This window comes from Sylvia atricapilla, chromosome 23, assembly GCF_009819655.1.
Source record: "Sylvia atricapilla isolate bSylAtr1 chromosome 23, bSylAtr1.pri, whole genome shotgun sequence".
NCBI classification, from domain to species: domain Eukaryota; kingdom Metazoa; phylum Chordata; class Aves; order Passeriformes; family Sylviidae; genus Sylvia; species Sylvia atricapilla.
Genome location: NC_089162.1, coordinates 5,073,256 through 5,096,372, shown reverse-complemented (window position 1 = coordinate 5,096,372; position 23,117 = coordinate 5,073,256). Strand labels below are relative to the sequence as shown.

Below are 23,117 nucleotides of genomic sequence, written 5' to 3'. Positions count from 1 at the left end.
TGCTGGGATATTTTAAAAGACTGCTTCCTCTGGACATGTTTTTCCTCTAAGTCCCATTACCATCCTTTTCCCCTCAATCCCAAGGACCAAGGGAAAATCCAGCACCAGCCCAGATTCTCCTGTGGCCACAGGCACTGAAGAAAATGTCAAACTCCATGAGGAATTAGCTGTTGGACATGTGTCAGCCCAAGCTCTTCCAGAAGAGGAAGACTCTGGATTTCCTTGTACCTTGGAAAAACCAAACATCCACTCTCAATGTAAACAGCAGCTCCAGGGAGGAACAGGAACAGGAATTCCAACGTATTCCTGGGGCTTCCCAGTTCCCAGATGGCCTCAGCAAATACAGGAATGGCCCCGTGGGGTTTGTTTAGGAGCCAGATTGCTGATGGCAAACTCTCCCTGCCGGAACAGCCCACGCCAAATTATCCCAGGACTTTGCTCCCGTGTTAAGTTCTGCACATGAGGGAAGATAAGGAGAAACCTCGGGACAAAGCTGCAATTTGAGAAGCCCAGAGCACTGCTGACCTCCTCCCTCCCCTCTGCACCTCTGCATGTCCATCTCCAGCTTTTCCAAAAGCATCCTGCATCCCTCTCCCTCCCGGAGGTTCCTGCAGGGAAAAGGCTGGGGGTGGAAAAACCGCTGGCAACTAATCCAGGAGTTCAGCAGCTGCCGCTGGCGTGTCAGAGTGTGACGGCTTTCAGGCCAGATGCCAAACGTGTCTTAGGTTCTAATCTCTCTCTCAGGTCACCTATCCCCTGTCAATCAGGCCCTGCTCCGCTCGGGGGCCGTGGCACAGATGTCACCAGACAGGATGCACAGCCACTCTTCCAGATTAGCATCAGCCCCTCGGGGCTGGCTCCTCTTTGCCCCCTCCCAGCCCTACATCCTCCCACCTAAATCTGCCTGCCTTTGGGAGCACCTGCTGCAGGGCTTGGGATTTAGGACTTCCCAGAAAGGGCTTTCCCGAGCCCGGTGCTGCGTGGCAGCAGCTCCAGTGAGCCCCAGGGGCTGTTTGCAGTGACCTTGCTGGGACGAGGGCGCTGCTGGTGTGTAAATAACTCCCTGCTGGAAGCCAAGAGAGTGGGGGGGTCAGCAACCCCTGCCAGCTTTTCCTCCCTCCCCACAGCCTGTGGCACATCCAAGGGCTGCAAAGCTGCTGGCACAGGCTGCCCCAGCTCTGAGAGTCTCCTTCAAAGGTCCATTTGCCTTTTTTTTTCCTTTTTCCTTGTGTTTCCTCTGGCTGGAGCCAGTGCACAAGTGGGTGAATGTCTCCTGCACAGGCCCAGGGGATGTCCATGCTCTGCTGCACCCAGAGAGGCCCGTGTTCATGAATCCATGGATTCACATCATACAAATGATTTATTCCTGCCCTGTGCAGCAGGTTTGGGGAAACCATTTCCGTGGCCAGGATGAAAATTGGGAGTCGCAGGTGTGAATGTCCATGGGCAGGATGAAAATGGGATCACACACATGGGAGTGTCCATGGGCAGGATAAAAAAATGGGATCACACAGGTGTGAATATCCATGGGTAGGATAAAAAATGGGATCACACAGGTGTCTAAGTCCATGGGCAGGATAAAAATGGGATCACACAGGTGTGAATGTCCATTGGGGTCACACACATGTGCGAATGTCCATTGGGGTCACACACATGTGCATGGCCACAGCTAGGATAAAAACAGGATCACAGAGGTAACTATCCACGACCTGGATACAGATGGGATCACACAGGTGACAGTCAATGGCCAGGATACAGATGGGATCACACAGGTGACTATCCATGGCCAGGATACAAATGGGATCACACAGGTGACTGTCCATGGCCAGGATACAGATGGGATCACACAGGTGACTCTCCATGGCCAGGATGAAAATGCGATCACACAGGTGACTGTCCAAGGCCAGGATACAAATGGGATCACACAGGTCACTGTGCACAGCCAGTTCTCTGTCAGGACCCCACACACACGTGCAGTCCATAAGCACAGCCCTTTATTCTGTCACCCACCCGCCCGTAATAAATAGTTACATGTCACACTACATGGCTTGCCTGCGACTGACAAAGGTCCTGCAAGGCAGGAGAAGCTATTATGGGAACAGATTGCCGGAATAAAATATTAAATTTCCACTTATCAATCTCTTTAATGCGCCATAACTCTCATAGAAGCATTCAGCCTTCTCCCTCTGAACAAATTGCCCTCCCCATCAGGGGTCTAATCCAGCCCTGCACTCTTCCTCTCTGGGGCCTGGAGGGAAGATTTTGGGTGGCAAAAGGGGGGAGAGCAGGCAGACAAAGGGGGAAAAGCTGCTGCAGGGTTTTCTCTGCATCAGCCTTCTGTGTTGTGTTTTTTTTTTTTCTCTCCCAAGGCTGGCTGCTCACTAGATTGAACTCCATTTATTGCATGCAGCTCTTGAAAGAGGTTTCGTGGTCCACTGACAATCCCTAAATTGCCTGCAAGACCCAAACAAATGTACCTGTAATAGCTGAGTGAGGAGGGCTGAGCCCTCCCCAGCACCGGCCTAATCGCTCCATGGGGAGAGCTGGATAAACATATTCATGTCCCATGAATTATTAAAGGATATTTATATATTTTTTTTTAATGTGGAGCTGGCCTGGCCTGTGGGGTTGGCTGTGAATCCCTCCTGGCAGGGCTGCTGTGGGTGTGCCCTTCATTCCCTCTCGTTTAACCTCCACCCCACAACCAGGGAACCTTTGGGACCTTTGGGAAGCAGCTGAGGTTACAGGCAGGCAGACACCAAACCCCAGCCCAGAAATCCTGCCAGCCCCCACTTCCTCTGCCAGCCCTGTGCTGGTGAGGGGTGAGAACGACGCTCTACCAGTCCTCTGGAAAAAAAAAAAAAAAAAAAAAAAAAAAAAAACCGCCAGGAAAAGAGACAATTCCAAATTCCAGGGAAGGGAACACACAGCCCCTCCTCTCTGAAGAGCCCGTGCAGGTGAGCTGGTGCAGCCACCTTCAGTGGCACTGTGGTGACACATCCAAAACGGGCAGGAAACACGAGGAGAGGGCTGTGCCCCGTGTCCTGACTGCTCAGGTGACATAGCAGGGTTGGACAGGCACAATGAGAGCAAGAAATGGCCACAGAGGCTGTGGAGGAATGGACAGTGAGAGTCTGGTACTCTCAAAGTCCTCTTCAGTCCCTGTTCCTCCTCCTTCTCTGTGCTGAGGACTGAGCTGGGAGGATTTTAAGCTCTGCTCACTGTCCCAAACGTGCCCCAACGCTCTGGGCACGGCGTGGGATGGATTTCTATTGCCAAAGGGAGTCAGCTCAGCCTGTACCAGGCACTGCCCCAGGAACACCGAGGTGACAACTCCCCTGGGATGGCCAGCAGCTCATTCTGGCCATGACCTTGCCCTGGTTTTGGGTGGTTGGGCAGGGCTGGGCACAAAGGGCTTTGTTCTTCCAGTGCTGGCAAAAGAAAACAGCCCCCAGAGAAATGCCTGTACCAGGAAGAACTCAGCAGGCAGACTTCCAGGACAGGAGGTGTGAATTAAAGACCTGCTACAGTGATAATGATCATAAATAAATACCGGGTAATTAGCATCTAATTAGCACATCCCATCCATTGACCTCCAAGCACTTGGATAGAGGAAGATTAGCCTGGTTTGCCCACGTTACAGAGAGGGGAGCTGAGGTGCTCAGGGTGCCAAACACTGAGCTGGTGCTAATTTTAGCTGCCCCAGACTCGCCTCTAGGCTTGCTCAGCATTTACCACCAGGGAAATCTGGCGGAAGGGGCTGGAGTTTCCTCACTCTCAGCTCAGACATCTCCCCAAGGATCGGGCAGCACCAGAGGCTCCGACTGCCTCGGGCTGGACAGAGGAAGAGGGAACAGCCCTGGGAGCCTGTCCTGTGCTCCCCAGTGCAGCTCATTCACTCACTGCCCATCCTGTCTGGGCTGTCTGCAGCCCAGAGCTCCCTGCGGTGAGGCTGTGCTCCACCTTGCCGCTCCAAGAGGCACTTCCAACCCTCCTGAGAGCCACCAGTCACTGCCTGATAACCCAAATCGCTCCTTTTACCCCAAAGGAATGGGATAAACGACCCTTTTCTGCTCTCAAAGCACCCACAGCCACTTTTCCCCCTCGGTGACGTCTCACAATGTCACTGTGACTTCCAGAAATCAGGCTACTGCCATATGTTATTCTCTTGGAGCTATTTGCTGACATGACTTTCTCTCCCTGACACTACCTAAGTGTGCCCACGTCTTTCCCTCTCTCCTGTGGCCACAGATCCCTTCTGCCTCCTGTGACATCACAGCATCACTTCCCACTGCCTGCATCCTGGGGATGTCATTCCTTCCTGGAACCCAGACAAAGCTCCTCAAGCTCCCACAGGAACCCGTGGCAGGCAGGTGAGCGAGTTCACAGAGCAGCACTGGAAGGAGCTCAGGTGAAGAATCCGGAGAATTGCCCGACAGAGGAGCACCAAACACCATCCTGAACAAGTGACTCATCCATCTCCCGCCCTTCTGGCAGTCCACATCCTCATCCTGCCCCTTGCTCTGATCAATATCTCCCTGACGTCTCTTCGTGTTAACACGTACTACCACCTCTGAATCCAAAGCAGAAGACGAGGAGGGGGGAACAAATTGATTTGGCGTAAGAGAGGAAAAGACCACGAGAGGAAAGGAGAACAGAAAGAAATTCCACAGCAAACCAGCGCAACACCATTCCAAAGCCAAGAACTCCGCCGCCCCATCGGCACCACGACATTCCCACCCCTGAAAGGAGACACTGGTGGCCGAGGAGATGGAAGTGGTGGAGATGCCAACTGCTCACACCTTTGTCTCCCTGCCCACCTTCTGTTCCGTGCTGCAGAGCAGCCCAGGTGCTGTCCTACCTGTGACATTGACCTCCACCAAGCCCGAGCGTGTCCCGATGGCGTTGGTGGCCTCGCAGACGTAGGTGCCGGCCACGCTGTAGGACACGGGCCCTTTGAAGTAGATGGTGTTGTTCTGGATTTCCACACTCCCTGGCAGGGTCCCATTTGGCCTGGGGGGGACAGAGACCGTGGTTGACCCCAGAGGTGACACCCAGCAGCGGTGCAGAGGTGACACCAACTTCTGGGTCTGTGTTTACTCAGGAGCCCCTGGAAAATCCCCGTTAATGTAGGCAGGAAAAGGACACAACCTGACCCTGTTTTACCCCATTTCCTGCCCATTCAACTCTCCTGATCAGCCAGTGTTCATTTCAACTCCAGCTCAAGGACATCAGTGTTGATTTAGAGCCCTGCCCGTGTCAGAACAGTCAGGTAAGTGTGAAACCGGAATAATGCAAGGCTAAGCCCAGAGATACAGAAAATAAATGAACAAAGGCAGATGAAAAAATAATAATAATAATAATAGTAAAAAAAAAAAGGCCCCTGTGTGTTAGGAAAAGACACACATGTCCTGGTTATTCCTAATTACTGAAGCAAAGTAAAGTAATTACTTCTCTTAGGCAATTAAAAATCACTCAAGTAATTCCTTCCCCTCCTCCCAACCCAAATGTGCACATATTGTCAGCAATTTATAAGAAACAAAAGGGAATAACGGGGGTATAATTAGGATTGCAAAGAAGTGCCTAAATGCATGTATTTTGCATGTCTACATATACAGATATGTACAGAAAACAGAGTTTTCCCAGCTGCATCAAGCCAGCGATCCCAAAGCTGATGGAGAAACACCTTAATTGTGGTCCTCCAGAGCCCTGAACCCACAGACCAAGAGCACAGCTCAGAGGGGTGGTGAAGATGCTCCACGGGGCTCCTCTGACAGCTCCCCTGACTGCTGCTCATCACCATCCAAATGGGAGGAGAAGGAAAAGCACTGCTGGATTTTACATTCCAGGCAACAGCAAAACAGCAGCAGCCCCCAGGATGGGGAGGAGGCACAGAAACAGCCTCGAGTGGCATCTCTTCTGCCTTGGGTGCACTTTTTGCCTCTGAGGCTTTCCTGGAAATGTTGTGAGGAACCCAGAGTTTAAATCAGAGTGGCAGAACCAACAGATGGAGAGAGCTGGGGATGGAGAGCTAGGCAAAAAAAGGCAAGAAAAACAATCCTCTTCAGACTTTCACTTTGAACAGTTTGATCTGGGAAGTGCAATGAGACAGAATGTGCTCCTTGCAAAGCCATGTGGAGAGCCTCTCTCCTGATGACAAATGCCAGCTGAAAAGAAGAAAGGCTCCATTTGATCTTCCTCTTTTAAAGCTACACGAGTGCTTACAGAGAAGAAAGAGCAGCAGAGAGAACCACATCAGGTTGTACCAATTCCCACCTGACTGCCCAGACACCCCTCACTCACTTTTCAAGTCCCTTTAGTGTGCTCAGCCAAAAGCTGGAAACCTGAGGACAAGGAGTTGTTGCTGTTTAATGTCAGACACGTGAGGGGCTGCTGGAGCTGATTCTGGGGAAAAGGTTGTTCACACACAGACAAATTTTGTGTTATTTGTGCCCCTTCAAAGCAGGGGAATCCTGGGTTCTTTCCCAGCTCTGCTGCTGAGGCACTCGGTGGTGCTGGGCACATTAATCACCTTGTCACATCTCAGCTGCCTCACGTCACCAGGACAGAATGTTATCCCAGGGAGGTGAGAAACAGAAGTTTTCCCTGGATATTGAGGCTGCACTGTCACCTCCATCACAGGCACAGGTTGTACCTCGCAGAGACACCAGTGACACTCATGGGACTGGGCCCTAAGTGACCAGAGGGTGAGCGAAGTGTCTGCCGAGACTCCTTGTCCCTGTGGGGAGGTGACATTTGCTCTGGGGACACTTACAGCTTCCACTCGTAGGTGTGAGCTGGGGGATTGGCATCAGACTTGCAGATCAGCTTCACGTCCTTGCGGTTCAGGAACCAGTTGCCATCAAAGCCCTCGATGGTGACTTCTGGCTCATCTGCAGGGGTGAGGGAAAGGGAGGAGAGCAGGAGAGGAAAGGGTTGTGGGGAAGGGGAGAAAATGGAATGGGAAGAGATGAGGGGACACGGGTGGGGAAAGGAGAGAGATTGAAAGGAAAGAGGAAACGGTTGTGGGAAAGGGGAGAAAATGAAACAGGAAGGGATGAGAGGGCAGGAGTAGGAGAAGGAAAGAGATTGCAAGTAGGGAAAGGTGATGGGACAAGGAATGTGGGAAACGGGAGGAAATAGGAAGAGATGAGGGGGCAGGAGTGGGAGGAGAGAGAGAACACGAGGAGGGAAAGATGATGGGACAAGGAACGTGAGGGAGTGCAAAAGAGAGAGAGAAGGGGAACAAAAGGGACATGGCAGAGGCAGAGAAGGAAGGTAAGAGAAAGAGAAATCCCACCATTATTCCAAAGCATCTTTTCAGTTTCCACTCTCAAAACCAAGACACCAGCCCCTCCACCAGCCCTCACAAACCCCTCTTCCCCCTGGGCGCATCCCCCAGAGCAGGGAGGCCCCCGAGGCGTCCCCAGGCCCCTTACACTGCACGTTGAGGGTGATGCTGTCGGTGAACCTCTCCAGCTGGTAGTTGACCACGCAGACGAGCGGCTGGCGGTGCGCCTCGCGGCTGGGCACCAGGCGGTACCGGCTGATCACCGTCACCGTGCCGTTGCTGTTCCGGATCTCCTGGAATTCCGCCTCCCCTTTCAGCTTCGTGTCCCAGGTGACCGTGCTGGGGGGTTTCCCGTTGGAGGAGGTGCAGGTGGCTACCAAGATCTTTTCTGTCCTGCCAGATTTGGCAATTAGAGGCCTCTTGGTGCCCTCCATCCAGTTGGTGGGTTTGGCTGCAGGGGAGTGCAGGGAGGAGGAGAAAAGGGTGCAAAGGGGTGGTTAGAAAAGCAATGCTGCTCTGTTTGCTACATCCCAAGAGCCATTCAACACCACTGAGGCTTGTGGTGAGTCCAGAGCTGTGTCAAATGCCAGCAATAACCCTCATGTAGTAATTGCTTTATGGCAGTGCCTGTGCACCTTGCACCATCTACCTGCATCATTTACAGGGGAATGATGGTGTAGGTGCCCTAAATGCACAGATATATGGAAAGTCAATCCTTTCCTCCCAGAGCTTTTCACCCCTGTGTTAGAAAGGAACTGAAACTGGAGAGGAAACCACTCATGGAGGCCTTGGGTGGGGTCTGTTCGCTCACAGCCCTGAGCTCCAGGGACAACCTTTGCTTGAGTTTAGGATCAATGTGTTGTTTCTTGTCTCTTGACAGCCCCCAGCTCATTAAAACTCACCACTCCCACAGGGACCTGGCCACTGTTACTGCACCTGCATTAGGAGTGTAGGTGGAAGGAAAAGGGGAATTTGGAGCTGGAAAGACGACGAGGTGTGACAGCTCAGTTATCTCAGAACCACCTGCTCTGTGCTCCCTGCTCTTCACCTCTTCCCAGCCAACTTAAAAATCCACCACAGGCACCATTTCCACCCCAAATCCACTTGAGCTCCCAGGAGGTGAACCTCAGGGCTCCTCCAGCTCTGTGGGACTGGAGGTTCCCCCTGCAGAGCCTTACCCAGCACGGTGAGGTTCAGCTGCCCTTCCCGGTTGCCGGTGGGGAAAGTGGCAAACTCACAGATGTAAACCCCCTCATCGTCCAGCTCCAGGCGGGACAGCTGGATGGTGCCATCCTTGAAGGAAGGGTTGCGGAAAGTCACCCTCTCCTTGTAGGGGGACAGGATGGACACGCCCATGGCGGGGTTGTAGATGGCCACATTCTGCTTGGTGCCGTTGGTGGCCTTCTGCCACGTCACCTGCGTGATCTTCACGTTGGGCAGCGGGTTGGTGAAGCTGCAGTGCAGCACCACGTCCGTGCCGATGAACCCCGAGACCGAGTCATTGACCAAGACACTCTGAGCTTGCAGCCCTGCAACAAAAATTACAGCACGTCAACGTTTGGTGCTCCTCGGAGGCAGTGTGGTTGTGGGGCATCAGGGATTCCTCTGTTTATTCCACTTCTTTCTTATTGGCATGGCTGATACAAGAGCAATTTGTGGCTGCTGGTACCTGCAGCTTCATTTTTGGTCATAAACACCTTCCTCCCTCTATGACCAGCCCAGCCAAGGGCTCATCATCCTCACCCAAAGGCACAGGGCTGGATCAGTAACACCTTCCTCCCACCATGACCAGCCCAAAGGCTCCTCATCATCACCCAAAGGCACAGGGCTGGATCAGTAACACCTTCCTCCCACCATGACCAGCCCAAAGGCTCCTCATCATCACCCAAAGGCACAGGGCTGGATCAATAACACCTTCCTCCCACCATGACCAGCCCAAAGGCTCATCATCATCACCCAAAGGCACAGGGCTGGATCAATAACACCTTCCTCCCACCATGACCAGCCCAAAGGCTCCTCATCATCATCACCCAAAGGCACAGGGCTGGATCAGTAACACCTTCCTCCCTTTTGTCTTCAGCTCCGGGTGACACTGAATCAGTTATGGGAAATACGCAGGGCATGTGTGTCTGCAGGCATGTGGAAGCCCTGATGTTTATCAGCACAGCACATCCCAACATATGCTAACACGCACTCAGACATCCATTTAATCCCATTGGAGCTGCAGCAGTAATTAAAGGAGCTGCAAAGACTCAGCCCTCATGGCAGGGCAGCAATAATTCCCCTATGAGAACAACTTGAGGGCACTGCCTCTACACTTTGCATGATCCCCCCGTATCACCCAGATCGTTTCTGTGGCCTTTTTACAACCCCAGAAGTGGCTGAATTTAGGAACCTTCCACCTTGATCCTGGGGAAGGTGCTCCTGAAAAGTGCGAGCTGCAGTTCACGACAACTCTTCTGTCTCAGCTGATTCTTTCCCTGACAGATGGAGGAAAATATCTCCCACCAGACTGACCCTGAAATTCATCTTTGCTGCCACTGTGTCTTCTCCTAATCTGTGTGTTTAGGGATAATGCTCTGGTAATTATACAGCCAGTATTTGTATGATAAATACAATAGAGAGGCAAGGTGGTAAGAACGAGAAAAGCGGGTTTTGCTCCCTGCTCCTGGGAGAATCTGCAGTTAGGTGGATTCTGGGAGCCAGGGAGGAAAAGGGAAAAAAAAGGATAAAATTAATAAAAAAAGAGAAAGCTGCACAGAGAATGAGGAACATGAAAGAGTAATGGAATGGACAGAGGGGCTGGGGAAAGAAAAATGTAGAGCAAGAGAAACAAGACAGCACCTCCTAACAGAAATGTCACCCTACTCTGTTCTTCCAGGGATGAATGGCTCCCTGTCCAAGGCTAAAATGAGCTCCTCAGTGTTGGTCCCTGTGGCAGACGTGCCCTGGGACTTCTCCAAGAGTCTCCTCTCTGCAGCTTCACACACACACCAGTGCAGGCAGACAGAACTCTTCTCCACCCACCCACACTCCGCGTTGCCCCCTCACTCCCCGCCTGCTGTTCCCAGCTTTATCTTAATCCCCACATCTCATCCACGCCTCTTCTTTCTCCCTTCTCCTTCCTGTGACCCTGAGGACAAGCCCCAACAACCCAGCCCAGCCACGAGACGCCACCAGCTGACCACAGCCATCAGCAGTTCTGACCGAAACTCGGCCTCCAGAGCCCTGTGTGAACTTGCCCCCTGCTCCCCGAGCCAAGCCCCACACCCCAGCACCGCAGCTGGGCGCTCAGGAATGTTCTCCAGAGCTTCTGACAGCCACAGCAAAGCGCTGGTGCCCTCATGTGCCTGCAAGCACCAAGCCACCACCGCGTCCTCCGGGGCTGGCACGGTGCACCCTTCCCCTCCCAGCACTGCCAGGACCGTCTTCCCCACGGTTTTCCCTTTTCCCCACGGGTTTCCCTCCACAAAGGCCACGGCAGGGATGGCCCCACTCTGAGAAAGGCACATATAGAGCATGTTTCCCCTCTGGAGGATGTCCCAGCAGCAGGACACAGCGAAGGACTTTTCTGCCATCAGTGTCCCCTCAACATCCTCCCTGCTGAAAGGAGGGCACAGGCCGGGTTTAGATGAGGCCAGGCTGGGATCTGAGGGAAGGATGGGCGGGTAGGGGAGAGGGGGAGATGTCTCCATCATGCTGAGCAGCATATGCTGCTCCTTCCACCCCGGAGGTGAGCGAGCCTCTTGCAGCATTGCCCACACCCGCCGAGGTGAGGAACAGCTTTGCCAAGCAGTCTGGCTCAGAAGGCTCCAGAGCCTCCTCAGAGCGTGTGGGAGCTTGCTGGGGAGCACTTCAATCACATCGCCAGGGCCTTGGGAACGGCCCAGCCTGGGTGGGTGTGCTCAGCACTCCTTCCTTCTCCCAGGACCGGGGGAGTGCGGAGTCATCAGCGCCTCTTGCACCCAGGGCTGGTGCCCCCAGAAGGGCCTGCCTGGGGCTGGGGCGCTGGCACAGCTGGCTCTGCTCCCCACAACAGCTGGCTGTGCTCCCCACAAGCTCCCTGACCCCCACAGCGGGGCCCTTTGAACCGGCATTTCCACACCCCAGCAAAGAGGGAAGTGACGGCTCGGCGTCTCCTCATGGTGCCCGGGAGCTGCAGAGGAGCCAAACTGCAGAGAGGAGAGGGTGGAAAGCCACCAGCTCCTCCTCAGAGTCACCCCTGCAGGGCTGGCAGCCCCTTGTGGGATTTCTGGATGAGCACTGCCAGGCTGAAGGCCAGCACTGATGGGCAACCAAGATGTGGCCCTTAAATGAAGATAAAGTCAATCAAGCTTCAGCCATCCCAGCAGGGAATGTGATGGATAGCACAGGGCAGGTCAATCCAGTCCCTCACCCCATCCATCATTGCTGTGCCTTTCCTTTACACTGTGATTTCCCTGCAAATTAATGAACTGACCCTTTTAAAAATCAAGTTATTTATCCTGACCTTGAGCAGCAGCAACAATTCCCAGTTCTGTCCTCCCCCTGCCATGGGATCCATGCATCAATACAGTCAGGGCTTGGATATAAACTTGGAATAAAAAGTGAATTTTGGAGCTGATAAACCTGATTCCTGAACCTGGAATGGTCCTGCAGAACCCTCCTGTGTCCAGGTGTAAAGAGCCAGAGTTTTGGCCAGGGAAAAAGCTGGTGCCAGTTGAGTGAGGACACTTGCCAACAGTCAAATGCTGCCAAAGCTGGGATTCAGGCCCTTACAGGCAGCAGCTTTGACAAAAACACATTCCAAACTTTCTCGAGGCTCCAGGGGAAAAGGGAAAACAAAAATAATAAAAAAAAACCAATCCAAAACCCAAAACAACACCTGGCAGAAAAAATAACTACACAAAACAAACAAACAAAAAAAAAACACCCCGAAAAACCCCAAACAGGGCGCGGAAATCGCGTTTCCTTTCCAGGTGACGGAACAACTCTTTGGCAAGAGAGGAAAAACTCTTTCTGTTCCACCACTCAGGGAAAACTCTTTCTGTTCCACCACTCTTCCAAGCCTTAAATCAGGAAAATAACGCACCCCTTCTGCTCCAGGAGCTCCCACACCTCAATGCAGTGATGAGGAAGGGGGACAGATGGAGGAAAGGGGTTTGGGAAGTTGCTGGATCAGCTTCTCATCCTAAATCAGGAGCCAGAGGGCAAAACTTGGCTGCTGCCACGCTCTGGGGAGCTCTTGTTTGCAAGGTGACTGAGCTGGGCTGGCGGGCCTTCCCTCACCCCGTTACACACTCAATAATTCATCAGGGCAAATGCATAGATAATTGATGGCAATGAGCACGCTCGGCCGGCAGAGGAGGAGAAAATAAAATCACTAATCAGCCTCTGGAGAGGTTTGAACATATTCAGCTGGATGTGTGTGTGTGTGTGTGTGAAGTGCTGGGATTTCTCCTTCGCTGAGCGATCCTCGTGGTTGGCAGGGCAGGGAAAAAGCTTGGGATGGATCCTGCTGTTTTCACACCCCCCGTGCCAGATCTCCCAGTGCCCACCAATCCAGGCTGACACCTCCCAGGGGCAGCCAGCACCCGAGCAAGGATTAGCTGGATGGGTTGCAGCTTGCCCACTCGCATTTTATTCATTAGTTCTGCGGTGTTATTTTTTGTCAGGGACCAGAACGGGCCCAGCCGTGTGCCAAAGACGTGTTGGTGCCAAGACCTCATTAGCGCAGACCTCGGAGATCCTACTCCTCCACCTTGGCCTCTGAAGTGGTTTGTGTTGATGCCTTTCCCCACGATCCCAACCCCAGATATTCACCCAGGCCTCGGGGGCACCGTGCACAGCTCGGGCTGCCCTGGGGCACACGGGCTGGGAAGGAAGGTCTGCACTCCCTGCCTGTCAGGGGCGCTGGGGACAGAGCAGGAGTGGCAGCTGGTGGCTCTTGGACCTGAAAACCCTTTCTCCTACAAGCCCACGAGGTGCTGCTCCAGCCAGGTTCCCACACTTGCAAATCAGGTTCTTGCTCCCCCGTGTAGAAAGCTCTGGAAATGATCTCCAGGCTCTGGGTGAGCTCTGTCACAACCACACTCAATGCCTCTTTGTTAAGAGCCATGTGAACTCCACTCTGCTTTGCACAACCTTGCCTCTGCTGAGCCTCCCACCGATTTCTCTCCCTCCTGTTCCCTGATACTCATCTCCCCCCCAGGGCACTGAAACAGCCCTTGGCAGGAGTGGATGAGCCACCCTCGGTGTGGCAACATCATGACGGATGCAGATGTCACAGGGATCTCTCCTGACAGTCTCAGCCACAGCAGCTGGGGTCTTAGAGAAGGACAAATCAAATCATCTCACTCCCACCTGCACAAACTCCCACCAAAAGCCCCTGATTCTGTGACAGCCCCCCGGCCACGGGCAGTGATGTCCCACCCGTGGTCCCACATCTCTCACAGACACTGCAGATTTTCCACGCAGGGAAAAGTGGGATGGAAGAGGAGCCCAAAACTTTCCACTCGCTGGTGGCACTTCAAAATTTCTCTCCTGGTGTTTCTGATTTTTTCAAAGGAAAACAAGGCCTGAAACGCAACTCTTGTGGGGCAGAGCCTCCAACAGCCCAAAGGAACATCCCAGGTGTGCTGGGCAGGGTGGGAAACACGGGAAAGAAGATCCTAAATCCCAGCAGGGGAATTTCAGGTGGCGAGAAGCAAAGGTGTGAGGTGGCATATGGCCAGGAGGTTGGGGTTAGTACCTCTGCTCTTGCCAGGGAGGCTTTGCATTGATTGCCAGGCATTTAAATCAGGATTCTGCTGCTCTTCCAAGAGCACAGGGCCAGCCTCGCCCTGCTGGGAGCCCGTTTGGATGAAGGAGTGGGCTCCAGTGAGTCAGTGGGCTCCAGTGAGTCACCCCCAGGCCCTTCCTGTGATACTTTCACTGCAGGTCTCTCTGTCACGCACTGAATCACTCCTGCAGAGCCGGAGCACCACAGGGATTGTAAAACTTGAGCTTCCAACACGAGGGGAGGGAGAGCCTTAGAAGGGAGATGAGAGAGATGTGGCAAGATTATAGCTCCAGGTGACATGGCTGCACATGAAAGGCCCGAGATAACACCGGGATGGGGTGGGGGCACCCCAAGAGAGAAACTGCACGCCCAGGCATCCCTTCCCCCTTCCCAGTGGGAGCTGGGAGAGATTTATGGGAGCTGTCGGGAAATGGCAGCGCTGTACAATGGCCCGCCTGGCCTTCAGCCAGACAAATCCCTCTCCAAGAAGAAAGGACTGGGCTGGGCTTTGGCTTGCAAATGGGAAACACGGGGCCCTGTCCTCGAGGTCACTGGTTCAGACCCAGCTCCAGCCCGTGGCAGCAGAGCAGAGATGATTTTATCCCAGCACCAGTCAATGGTTTGTATCGAGTGAGGGCTCCAGCCAGGCCATCACTGGCTGCCTTTGGGATAAAGCCTTCTTTGGGATTCCCTCTTTGGGGAAATGGAGCACAAAGCAGCCCCAGGAGCCCCTTGAGTGAAAGCTCTTCCCCAAAGGGCCTGATCCATCGATGCTCCACTTATTATTCCCTGTCACACTTTGGGAAATCTGGACACTGCTGGGAGTCACACACAAGGCCATGCTTGTCCCAGTGCTCCTCGTAGCAAGAGATGGAAGAAAAGCAGAGGCCAGGGTGTGATGGGCCACGGATTGAAGACACAGAGATGACCACCAGACCACGAGTTTTATCAACTTTGCAAACATCCCCAGCTGCATCCAGCCAGGAAAACGGGCTGCAAAGCAGAGGAGTGGGATGAGAACAGCAGCCTGCCTGTGCTCCCAGCCCTCGCTCCCTGCCGTTCCTTCCCTGCCTTTCTCACAGCTGCTGTGCTTCACCCCCCAAGTCACGGGGAGGGGAACATGCCCCATGGCAAAAGCAGGGTGGCTGGCAGAGCAGGGCTCCTGCAGAAAGAGCTGACGCAGCACTGGGAAAGGCCTTCCTGCAATAAAGCTCCCAAAGCCCGTGCTCAGCAACAAAGCACAAAGGCTCCCGTCCCCGCAGCGCCCGGCGCGCCCCAGCTCCTCCTGGCACCCAGCTCCCACACACCTGGGCACCCACCAGCCTGCCCCTGTGCTGCCCATTTTCCCCTCTCCTTTCGGGCTGGATGTGACTCCAGCTCCTTCCTCAGCTCTTTTCCTGCTGCGTGCACTGTCCAGCACCCAGTTTCACTACTCCAATCTCCCTTCTGCAATTTCCACATCTCTTTCTCTCCCCAGTGCCTGTCTCCAGGATTGCCTCTCCAGCTGGTCAATGCTTGTGCCTTTCTTTGCCTTGCCCTCCTTCCATTGTAGACTTAAAAACCTTCCCGCCCTTCCTGTGTCTCCACCACCACACTCAAGCTCGCCTCTTCTCATCCCCAGACACTATTCCACCAGTCCAGGATGACATTCTGCATTAGGAAAAGCAGGCAGCTGGCCAGGCAGAGACAAAGAACCAAAAATCCAACACTCTTCCCTCCGCAATCATCTCGCTGCCTGCCAGCAAGGAAAAAACCGAGGTGTTTTTGCTTACCAATTCTAACCTGTAAGCAAAAGAAAGGGGACCACAAGCAGAGCCAATGCTTATTTGGTGGTTGGGTGGGGAAGAAAAGCTGGAAAATCTAGTGTGGAGGAAGGGAAAGAAGCTGGAGCTTTGAGAAGATGGAAGTTAATTAAGCTGAGACTGTCCTGAGACCTTATCTTGATGGGCTGAGTCCCCAAATGCACACGAGTGTTTGCTCTGCTCTGCCTCTTTCTTGGGCTTCCTTGGATGTTGTTCAAGGAGCTGTGTCTGGTCCAGCGCTAAATCTCCTGGCTGTTAGAGCTCTCCAGGTGCTAAGGAGGAGGGATTTAATGAGGAGCTGTGAAGAGGGGATCAAGATAGCAACCCATGGAGAGCCTCATTTCCGAAACGAGGGAACTCGAGACTGAAGAGATCCAATAAAAACAAAAATAACCTCGATGGCACAGAAGAAAGGAGAGAGCATCAGAACCTTCCTTCCCTGGCTGGTCTGTGGGCTCAGAGCTGGAGCAGGAAACAGGGGGGGAGCTCCCAGGGCTGGAGCAGGGAATGACTCACTCGCCTCCACAACGGGAACGGGACGAAGCCGAAACTCTGCTGACTCAGGGGTGACTTCAGCGCCGGGGTTAATGACTGGCAGCCTCCTCTGGGCTGGCCCCAGCCGCCAATTCCCTCTGTCCCCACTCATCTCTTTCATCAGGAGAGATGCCCGCTCACAGGAAGTTATCAAAGATCCAAAGGCTGGTCTTCTGTCCAAAGCGTGGTGAGAAATGCATCCCCTGCCAAGCCACGCTGGGGCTGGCCAGCCCTTTAATTTTCATGGAGGAGATCAAAACTCCGACTTTCCTATGGCTGAAATGCATGTTTTGACAGTCACAGCTTTCTGCCTGTGGTTTTGCTTTCCTCCCATTATTATCTCGCAGGATATAACATATTGCTGATATCTCACTATCTCCCCGAAGTTAAAAAGAAATGTTTCCTTCTCTCGCGAGCAGGAATGCCACGCTCTGTTCTTCTGCAATTTGTTTCAAAAGACAAGAAACAAGCAAGTTTGTGTTTTTTTTGGGTTTTTTTTTTTTTTTTTTGTAACCAGGAGAATGTGATGTATGTTCTGGTGGCTGACAAGTAGGGAAAAGCTTTGCAAACAAGGCAAATGCAAACATGGCACCAACAGATGCAATGGACAGACACCCTTCGCTGGCTCCCCGCCTGTGATTTCTCTTTTAATGTGCTTTTATCTCACCCTAGAGATATCTCTGCAGGGAAGTGGGAAAGGCTCAGACCTCCCAACTTTCTCTGGGTTGTTTAAGGATTCCTGCCCGTGAACAACAGCCCAGAAAGAACAGTGAGTGCAAATAACCTCAAAGTCAGTGCTCTGCTTGATATCCAGCCTGCTGCTGCTCAGCTCTCTTATCATCAAGCCCCTGTGCAAGGAATTCCTACAAATTTCACTTCTTCCAGGGTTTAAGATCTCCACAGACACAGCCCCGGTCCTACCTGGGCCCCATCTGCAGGAATCACTCTGCATATTTATGGAAAAAAAAGAAAAGAAAGAAAAAAAAAAAAATAAGCTTTGCATCTTCAAAAGGCTTTTCAAACAGCAACTAATTAATCCTCCAACACCCGGAGAGGCAGGAAAGAGTTATTACCCCTGCTTTCAGGGGTGGGGAAATCAGAGGTGCTGAATGACAAAGAGATGTGCCCAAGGCCACCCAGGCAAGCGCCGGCAATCTCACCCGGCTGGAGGTGGAGGTGTGCAGAGGACGGGGGCAATTCTCACCCCAGGAAATAGGGATGGAGGCACCTGTGGGGCGGCCCCACAGCCCCACCCACCACTCATGCAAATGGCAAAGTCACCCTCATTTCCATGCCTGAGGAAACCCAGGAAAGTGGAAAATCTGTGCAATAGGCAGAGCTGTGGAAACCTCAGCATTGCCCAGTCAAGAGCTCCACGGAAGGTTCCCCAAAATGCGGCTCACGTTTTCAAACTGCTTGCAACCAAATCTCTGAGATTTTGTGCCAAGGACGTGCCAAAAATCAGGAGAGGCTTTGAGGCTGGGGGAGAGTGTTCCATTCACCCCCTGAGCAAGGCCAGCCCCACATTTCTGAAATATTCCACATACTGAGAAAGAGTGGGTTAGATTAGGTTTTAGGAAGAAATTCTTCACTCTGACAGACTGGCACAGGTTGCCCAGAGAAGCTGTGGCTGCCCCATCCCTGGAAGTGACTGAGGACAGGTTGGACAGGGCTTGGAGCAACCTGGGGTCATGAAAAGGGTCCCAGCCCCCAGAAATGGGATGATTCTGTGACCCCCAAGCTGGGTGGAGATGCAGCTCTCCCATCCATGAAGGTCCCAACCTCCATCCAGGCTGTGTGAGGAATGAGTGCTGAGTTGGAGGGGCCTGCAGGAGCCAGGGCTGTAAACAAGTGACAGGACCACCCATTGCAGGCAGGCTGAGCATGGGGAGGGAGACCTCCCACCGCGGGTCGTGCTCCCTGCCCCATCCCCTGGGCTGCCTGGGCTTTGCCTTCCTGGGACACCAACACAGGCACGGCCACTCTTCCCTGCTCAGAGAGGTGAGGGCTGTCAGCAAGGGCTCAGACAGACCAGAGCAGAGGGCAAGGCGGGGAATTCTGCAGAAAAAAAAGATGATTTATCCTGCAGAGAGGAGTTCACAAACTCCCATTTCCCTTTGGGCACCTCTCAGTGGGAGCATTACTCCTTCTGCTGAGTTAATGGGGGACTTAAACTCCATCTCCTTAGCGACTGTAACGCAATGAGGGGACACAGGTGAACTTCCAGGAAGAGAAATCAAAGATTTCTCCATGCCTGATTATCCCATTCTCCGACAAGGTGGCTTTGTGCCTCCAGGTAGCCCCAGGGTTGTGCTGGGACACTTAGGGGGATTTGATGACAAATGTCCCTCAGGAGGGGGAGTGACACCAGTGCTGAGTGACACCAGTGCTGAGTGACACCAGTGCTGAGAGCCCAGGGACAAAGGTGTCCCTTCAAACACAGCTCTCGACACTGGGCTGCTTTGGCAGGCCTCTCTCAGGGTGTTTCACCTCCATCCCAGATCTGGAAGGTCGGGATCCCATCAGCTCCGACAGGCCTGTGGCAGGCTGGGATCTGCCCTACAACTGCTCCCCAAATCTTGATTCATGAGGCAGAACCCAAAAGCAATCAGCTCCCCACGGAGCTCCATGAACAGCGGGATGGAGCAAGCCAAGAGCCAACACTCCATTCCCAGCCTAGAGCTGGGGAAACCAGGCCTGGATCCTCAGGGTTAAACAGCTCAGCCTGGATTGACAGATTTTATTGGCTTTCATGGTGATTTCATTGACTTCTGGTCAACTCCAGCAGCACCAAGTCTGCCTGTTTCCCTCCCAGGGAGGAACGAGGATGTGGATGCCAGATGGATTTTGCTGTGCCACTGGGGAGAGCTCCAGAGAGTCATCCTGGTCTTCTGAAGACCAGGAGGTCAACTGCTCTCAGGGGACTCCTGTGTGCTTTGTCCCAGCTCAAATTGGAGGCTGCCAAAAAATGGGAAGCATGCTAAAAAAATAAAAAGAACCAGAGCTGGTGGAAAAAATTCCAGCACAGCATATTTTTCTGATGGGAAAGTGTCACTTAGTCCAAGCCAAAACCATCTACTGGAACGTGCTGATTTTGGCAAAATTCGATTAAAAAAACCCAAACCAAAAAAAAAAAAAAAAAAAAAAAACAAAAAAAAAAAAAAAACCCAACCACAATAAAAAGCCCTTTTGATAAGTTTGAAATGGTTTTTCCTTGTGGACTCTCATTTCTTTTAAATGACATTATGGTAAAGCAGCAACCAGGAGTGCAGCCAGGATGGGATGCTTTGGTTGCCATGGAACAGGGACATTTTTGGATGAAGCCAGGCCAAAGTTTTCTTTTGAAATTTCCTTTCTGTGGAAATTTTCAAACGAGAGCCTGAAAGCAGAAGGAGAACTCCCTGTGAACCCCCCACTCTGCCAGCCCATGCTGCCTTAGTCATCCCCAGAGCTGACCTTTCCAGCAGCTCTCACCCCCAAACACAAATCACCTCCCTGGGGTTTCTCTCCCCACCTTCACTCCCACAGCCCACTCCAGGCTCTGATCCATCTGGATTCATCCTCTCTGGGCTCTCATCCCACCCTGGGTGAGGAGTTTGCTGGGGGCTTGGGCCAGCCCCTCGTGCTGTGTGGGACCCCCAGCCCTGCTCCAGCACCTCTCCCTCTGGATTCCCTGGCGATTCCTCCTTCCTGACAGACGGATTTGCTCCCACCCTGCACCTGCCTGGTGTGCCCACCTCCTCCTCCTCCTCCTCCGTCTGCTGCTTGTGCCTTTCCACTCTCTAACAACTCCAGGGGAAGGGGGCTGAGAGAACTCCTGTTCCCTTCAGATTTGGGGGCAAAAAAGCAAAAAAAAAAAAGACACAAAAAGAAGTAGAGACAAGAGAGAGAGAGAGAAGCCAGACTATTACATTTTTTGGCAGACATGACAATATGGACACAGTTCCTCCAGAATGCTGTGCATATTTTAAGACAAACTTTACCCCAAAAATGTCAGCCAGCTCTCCTGGTGGGAGGAAGAATGAAGGAATGGAAGGGTCCTCCAGGTTTCCAGCGGAACTTTTATCTTGGAAAAGCTGGAAACTCCTGAGCACCTTTCCCAGCACACCAAGGGCTGGAGCCAGGATGGATGCCCCCAAAATTCCACATTTCCCACAGGAGCAGCTCTGTCCTCCATTGGGGAGTGCCCAGGGTGGGGGAAATGGCTCTGGAGACAGAAGCAGGGAGGCCTGGAGGGGAGATGGGCTGGGCTTTGCCCAGAGAGGTCAGGGACTCTCCATCCCTGCAAGTGTCCAAGGTGAGGGTGGATGGGATTTAGGGGAAGCTGTTCTGCCTGTGAGAGAGTGGAATTAAATGGTTTTAAGGCCCCTTCCAACCCAAAGGATGCTGTGACCCCACGCCTTGACCTCCCATGCCAGGACCATCACCCAGGCGAGGAGGAACTGTGCAGAAACAATCTCTGGGAGACAAGAACTCCTCCAGAAGGATGGGGGCAGCCAGGCTGTGCCTCCCCTTGGTGCTCCACCACCTCTGGAGGTGGCAGCTGGGCTGGGGCTGCTCCCAGGCTGCACGGTGTCACTGGTTTGTCACCTCTGCTCGAGCTAAGAACTGCTCAGAACCATCTTCACTTGTTGCTTAGGGACCAGAGTGACAGAGAGAACACAGCTGGAGGCTTGGCTACCTCAGGAGATGGATGGCAGGATATAAATAGCTAATGGCGAGAGGAAAGAGGACAAAAAGTCCCATTTCCAATTTGGTAAAAAACTGACCAGAATAGTAGTGGAGGAAGACTTCCAGAAATAAGCATGTGGATATTAAATGAATGGAAAATGACTTCTAAGAGAAGACAGGGAAAAGAGACTAAAAGGAGATTCTGATCCTGTTTGAACAGCAATTTTCCCATCTTGGAAAAAGAGTTTATGTCACCTGGGTGCCACAAACGTTACTGGAGGTAACTTCAGAGTGACAGGAGGCAGTGGAGAAGGAAGATAAGGGTGTAGATAAAAGCCATTAACCCCTGTTAGTGCAGGGCTAGAGAGTTCAAAGGCTCAATCTGCAGCGGAGGGTGGAGGTCTCAGGGACTGTTGTCTGTAAAAACCCTGAGAGGAGACAGCTGAATAAACCAAACGTTTCTTCCAGGCTTGAGAACCTCCTGTTTGTGATGCTGTCACACCACCAGGGCTGTGCCAGTCACAGGGAACCCTCAGCTGGGCAAGAAGGGGGAGAGGAGATCAGTCCAAGGTGGGTTCTGCAGCTCAGGTCATCCTGACCCACAGGGGATGAGGAGGGAAAGGAAGAGCCTTCACTGAGAGGAGGGACACACCTTCCTCAGGAGAGATCCCATCAGAGAGAACCACCAGCCCTGAAAACAACAGGCTCTTCTCAGGGTGAGCTGAGAGGGAGCACAGTGTGCTGGGCTCAGCCCTGGGGGCTCCCCAGCCTCAGCAAACACGGAGACAAGGACCGGGATATTCTGCTGTGGATGTGCCCCAGCCAAGGAACTCAGACAGGGAAGCAGCACAAAGCCCGAGAGGAAGAGGAAGTTTACAGCTGTCCTCAGAAAAGTCAGCGTGGCCTTTCCTCTCAGAGCTTCCACATCCCTGGGGAAAGCACAGCAGCTCATCTGCAAGTCTGCACAGCCCTTTGGGGGTTGGAACCTCGGGCCTGACAACTCCGTGGCAAAGTGTGAACCCAAAGTAATTGCACTGTTTGCTCTGGGAATACTCCAGATGCACTTGGCATAACAGAGAAACACTCTGAATTCTCTCCTTGTAGGTCCTACAAACCCCCAGCTCATTCACACCCCGAGGATTTTCTCTCCTCCCATGCCTTCCTTCTTCCCACTGCCCTGATTTTTGAAAAAGGCGTTCGACTTTCTGCCTTCACCCTCTGCCTGTGTCATGAAATCGTTTCGTGCTCCCAAGCTGCTGGCAGAGAGGGGCTTCTCTGGGGCAGACACTGAGGGCAGGGTCCCTGGGGCATAAAGACAAACGACTGCAGGCAGAGGCTGGGGCTGCAGGGTGAAGCCATTTTAATTGCCTGCAAGCAGAGCACCAGCCAAGGAATGGCCAACGCGCAAAGCGAGCCCCGCAGCGGGGCTGGGATGGCTCACCAGGCTCCTGCTGATCCTCTGGCAGATTAAATTCTTGGGTCAGAGCTGCCCGACGGTTTTATGGCAGTGGGGGAAAGTTCTCTGCGCCCGTGTTTGGGCTGGGGCGATGCCTGTGATCCCAGAGCTGTGCAACTGCAAAAACCTCCCACCTGGATCACACCGCTGGGAAATCCAGGGAACTCCAGCAGGGTTTGAGGTTGTTGTTTTTCCATTCCTAACCCTGCAGAGAGGCAGATCCCTCGTCTCTATCTGTCCTGATCCTCCCAAGCCTGTCCCAGCTCCCAGCAGTTCCCCTCATATCCCTGCATCTCCCTCAGATGCCCACGGCCAACCCAAGGGAAGGAAAACGGTGTTGGGTGTGTTTACATGTGGGCAGAGGGAAGGGAAGGAAGAGAATCTTTCCCAAGGGACTCAGATGGCAGTCAGGGCCGGGTAGCAGCTGTCCCCAAGCCAGGACGAGGCCATTTGGGTCACCCTGGCTTTGTGTGAAGGCACCTGAAGCTCTGGCAGGGCTCCTTCCCACCAGGAACGTGGCAAACTGTGCTGCCAAAAAACTCCTGCACGTGCCCAGCTCCCCTCTGCCTCCTTCCCAAGCGCTCCACAGGGCAGCTCAAGCTG

At 53.1% G+C, this 23,117-nt stretch overlaps 1 protein-coding gene across 1 annotated transcript in view; it reads right to left on the bottom strand.

Moving 5' to 3' along the window:
• Nucleotides 1–23,117, bottom strand: part of NECTIN1 (nectin cell adhesion molecule 1) — a 56,567-nt gene that overhangs the window by 6,574 nt on the left and 26,876 nt on the right. Inside the window, exons 2-5 of the mRNA XM_066334953.1 lie at nt 8,470–8,820; nt 7,440–7,742; nt 6,776–6,893; nt 4,862–5,013 (exon numbers count right to left, since the gene is read on the bottom strand). Coding sequence (XP_066191050.1) covers nt 4,862–5,013; nt 6,776–6,893; nt 7,440–7,742; nt 8,470–8,820 — 924 coding nt within the window. The remainder of the gene's footprint in view (nt 1–4,861; nt 5,014–6,775; nt 6,894–7,439; nt 7,743–8,469; nt 8,821–23,117) is intronic.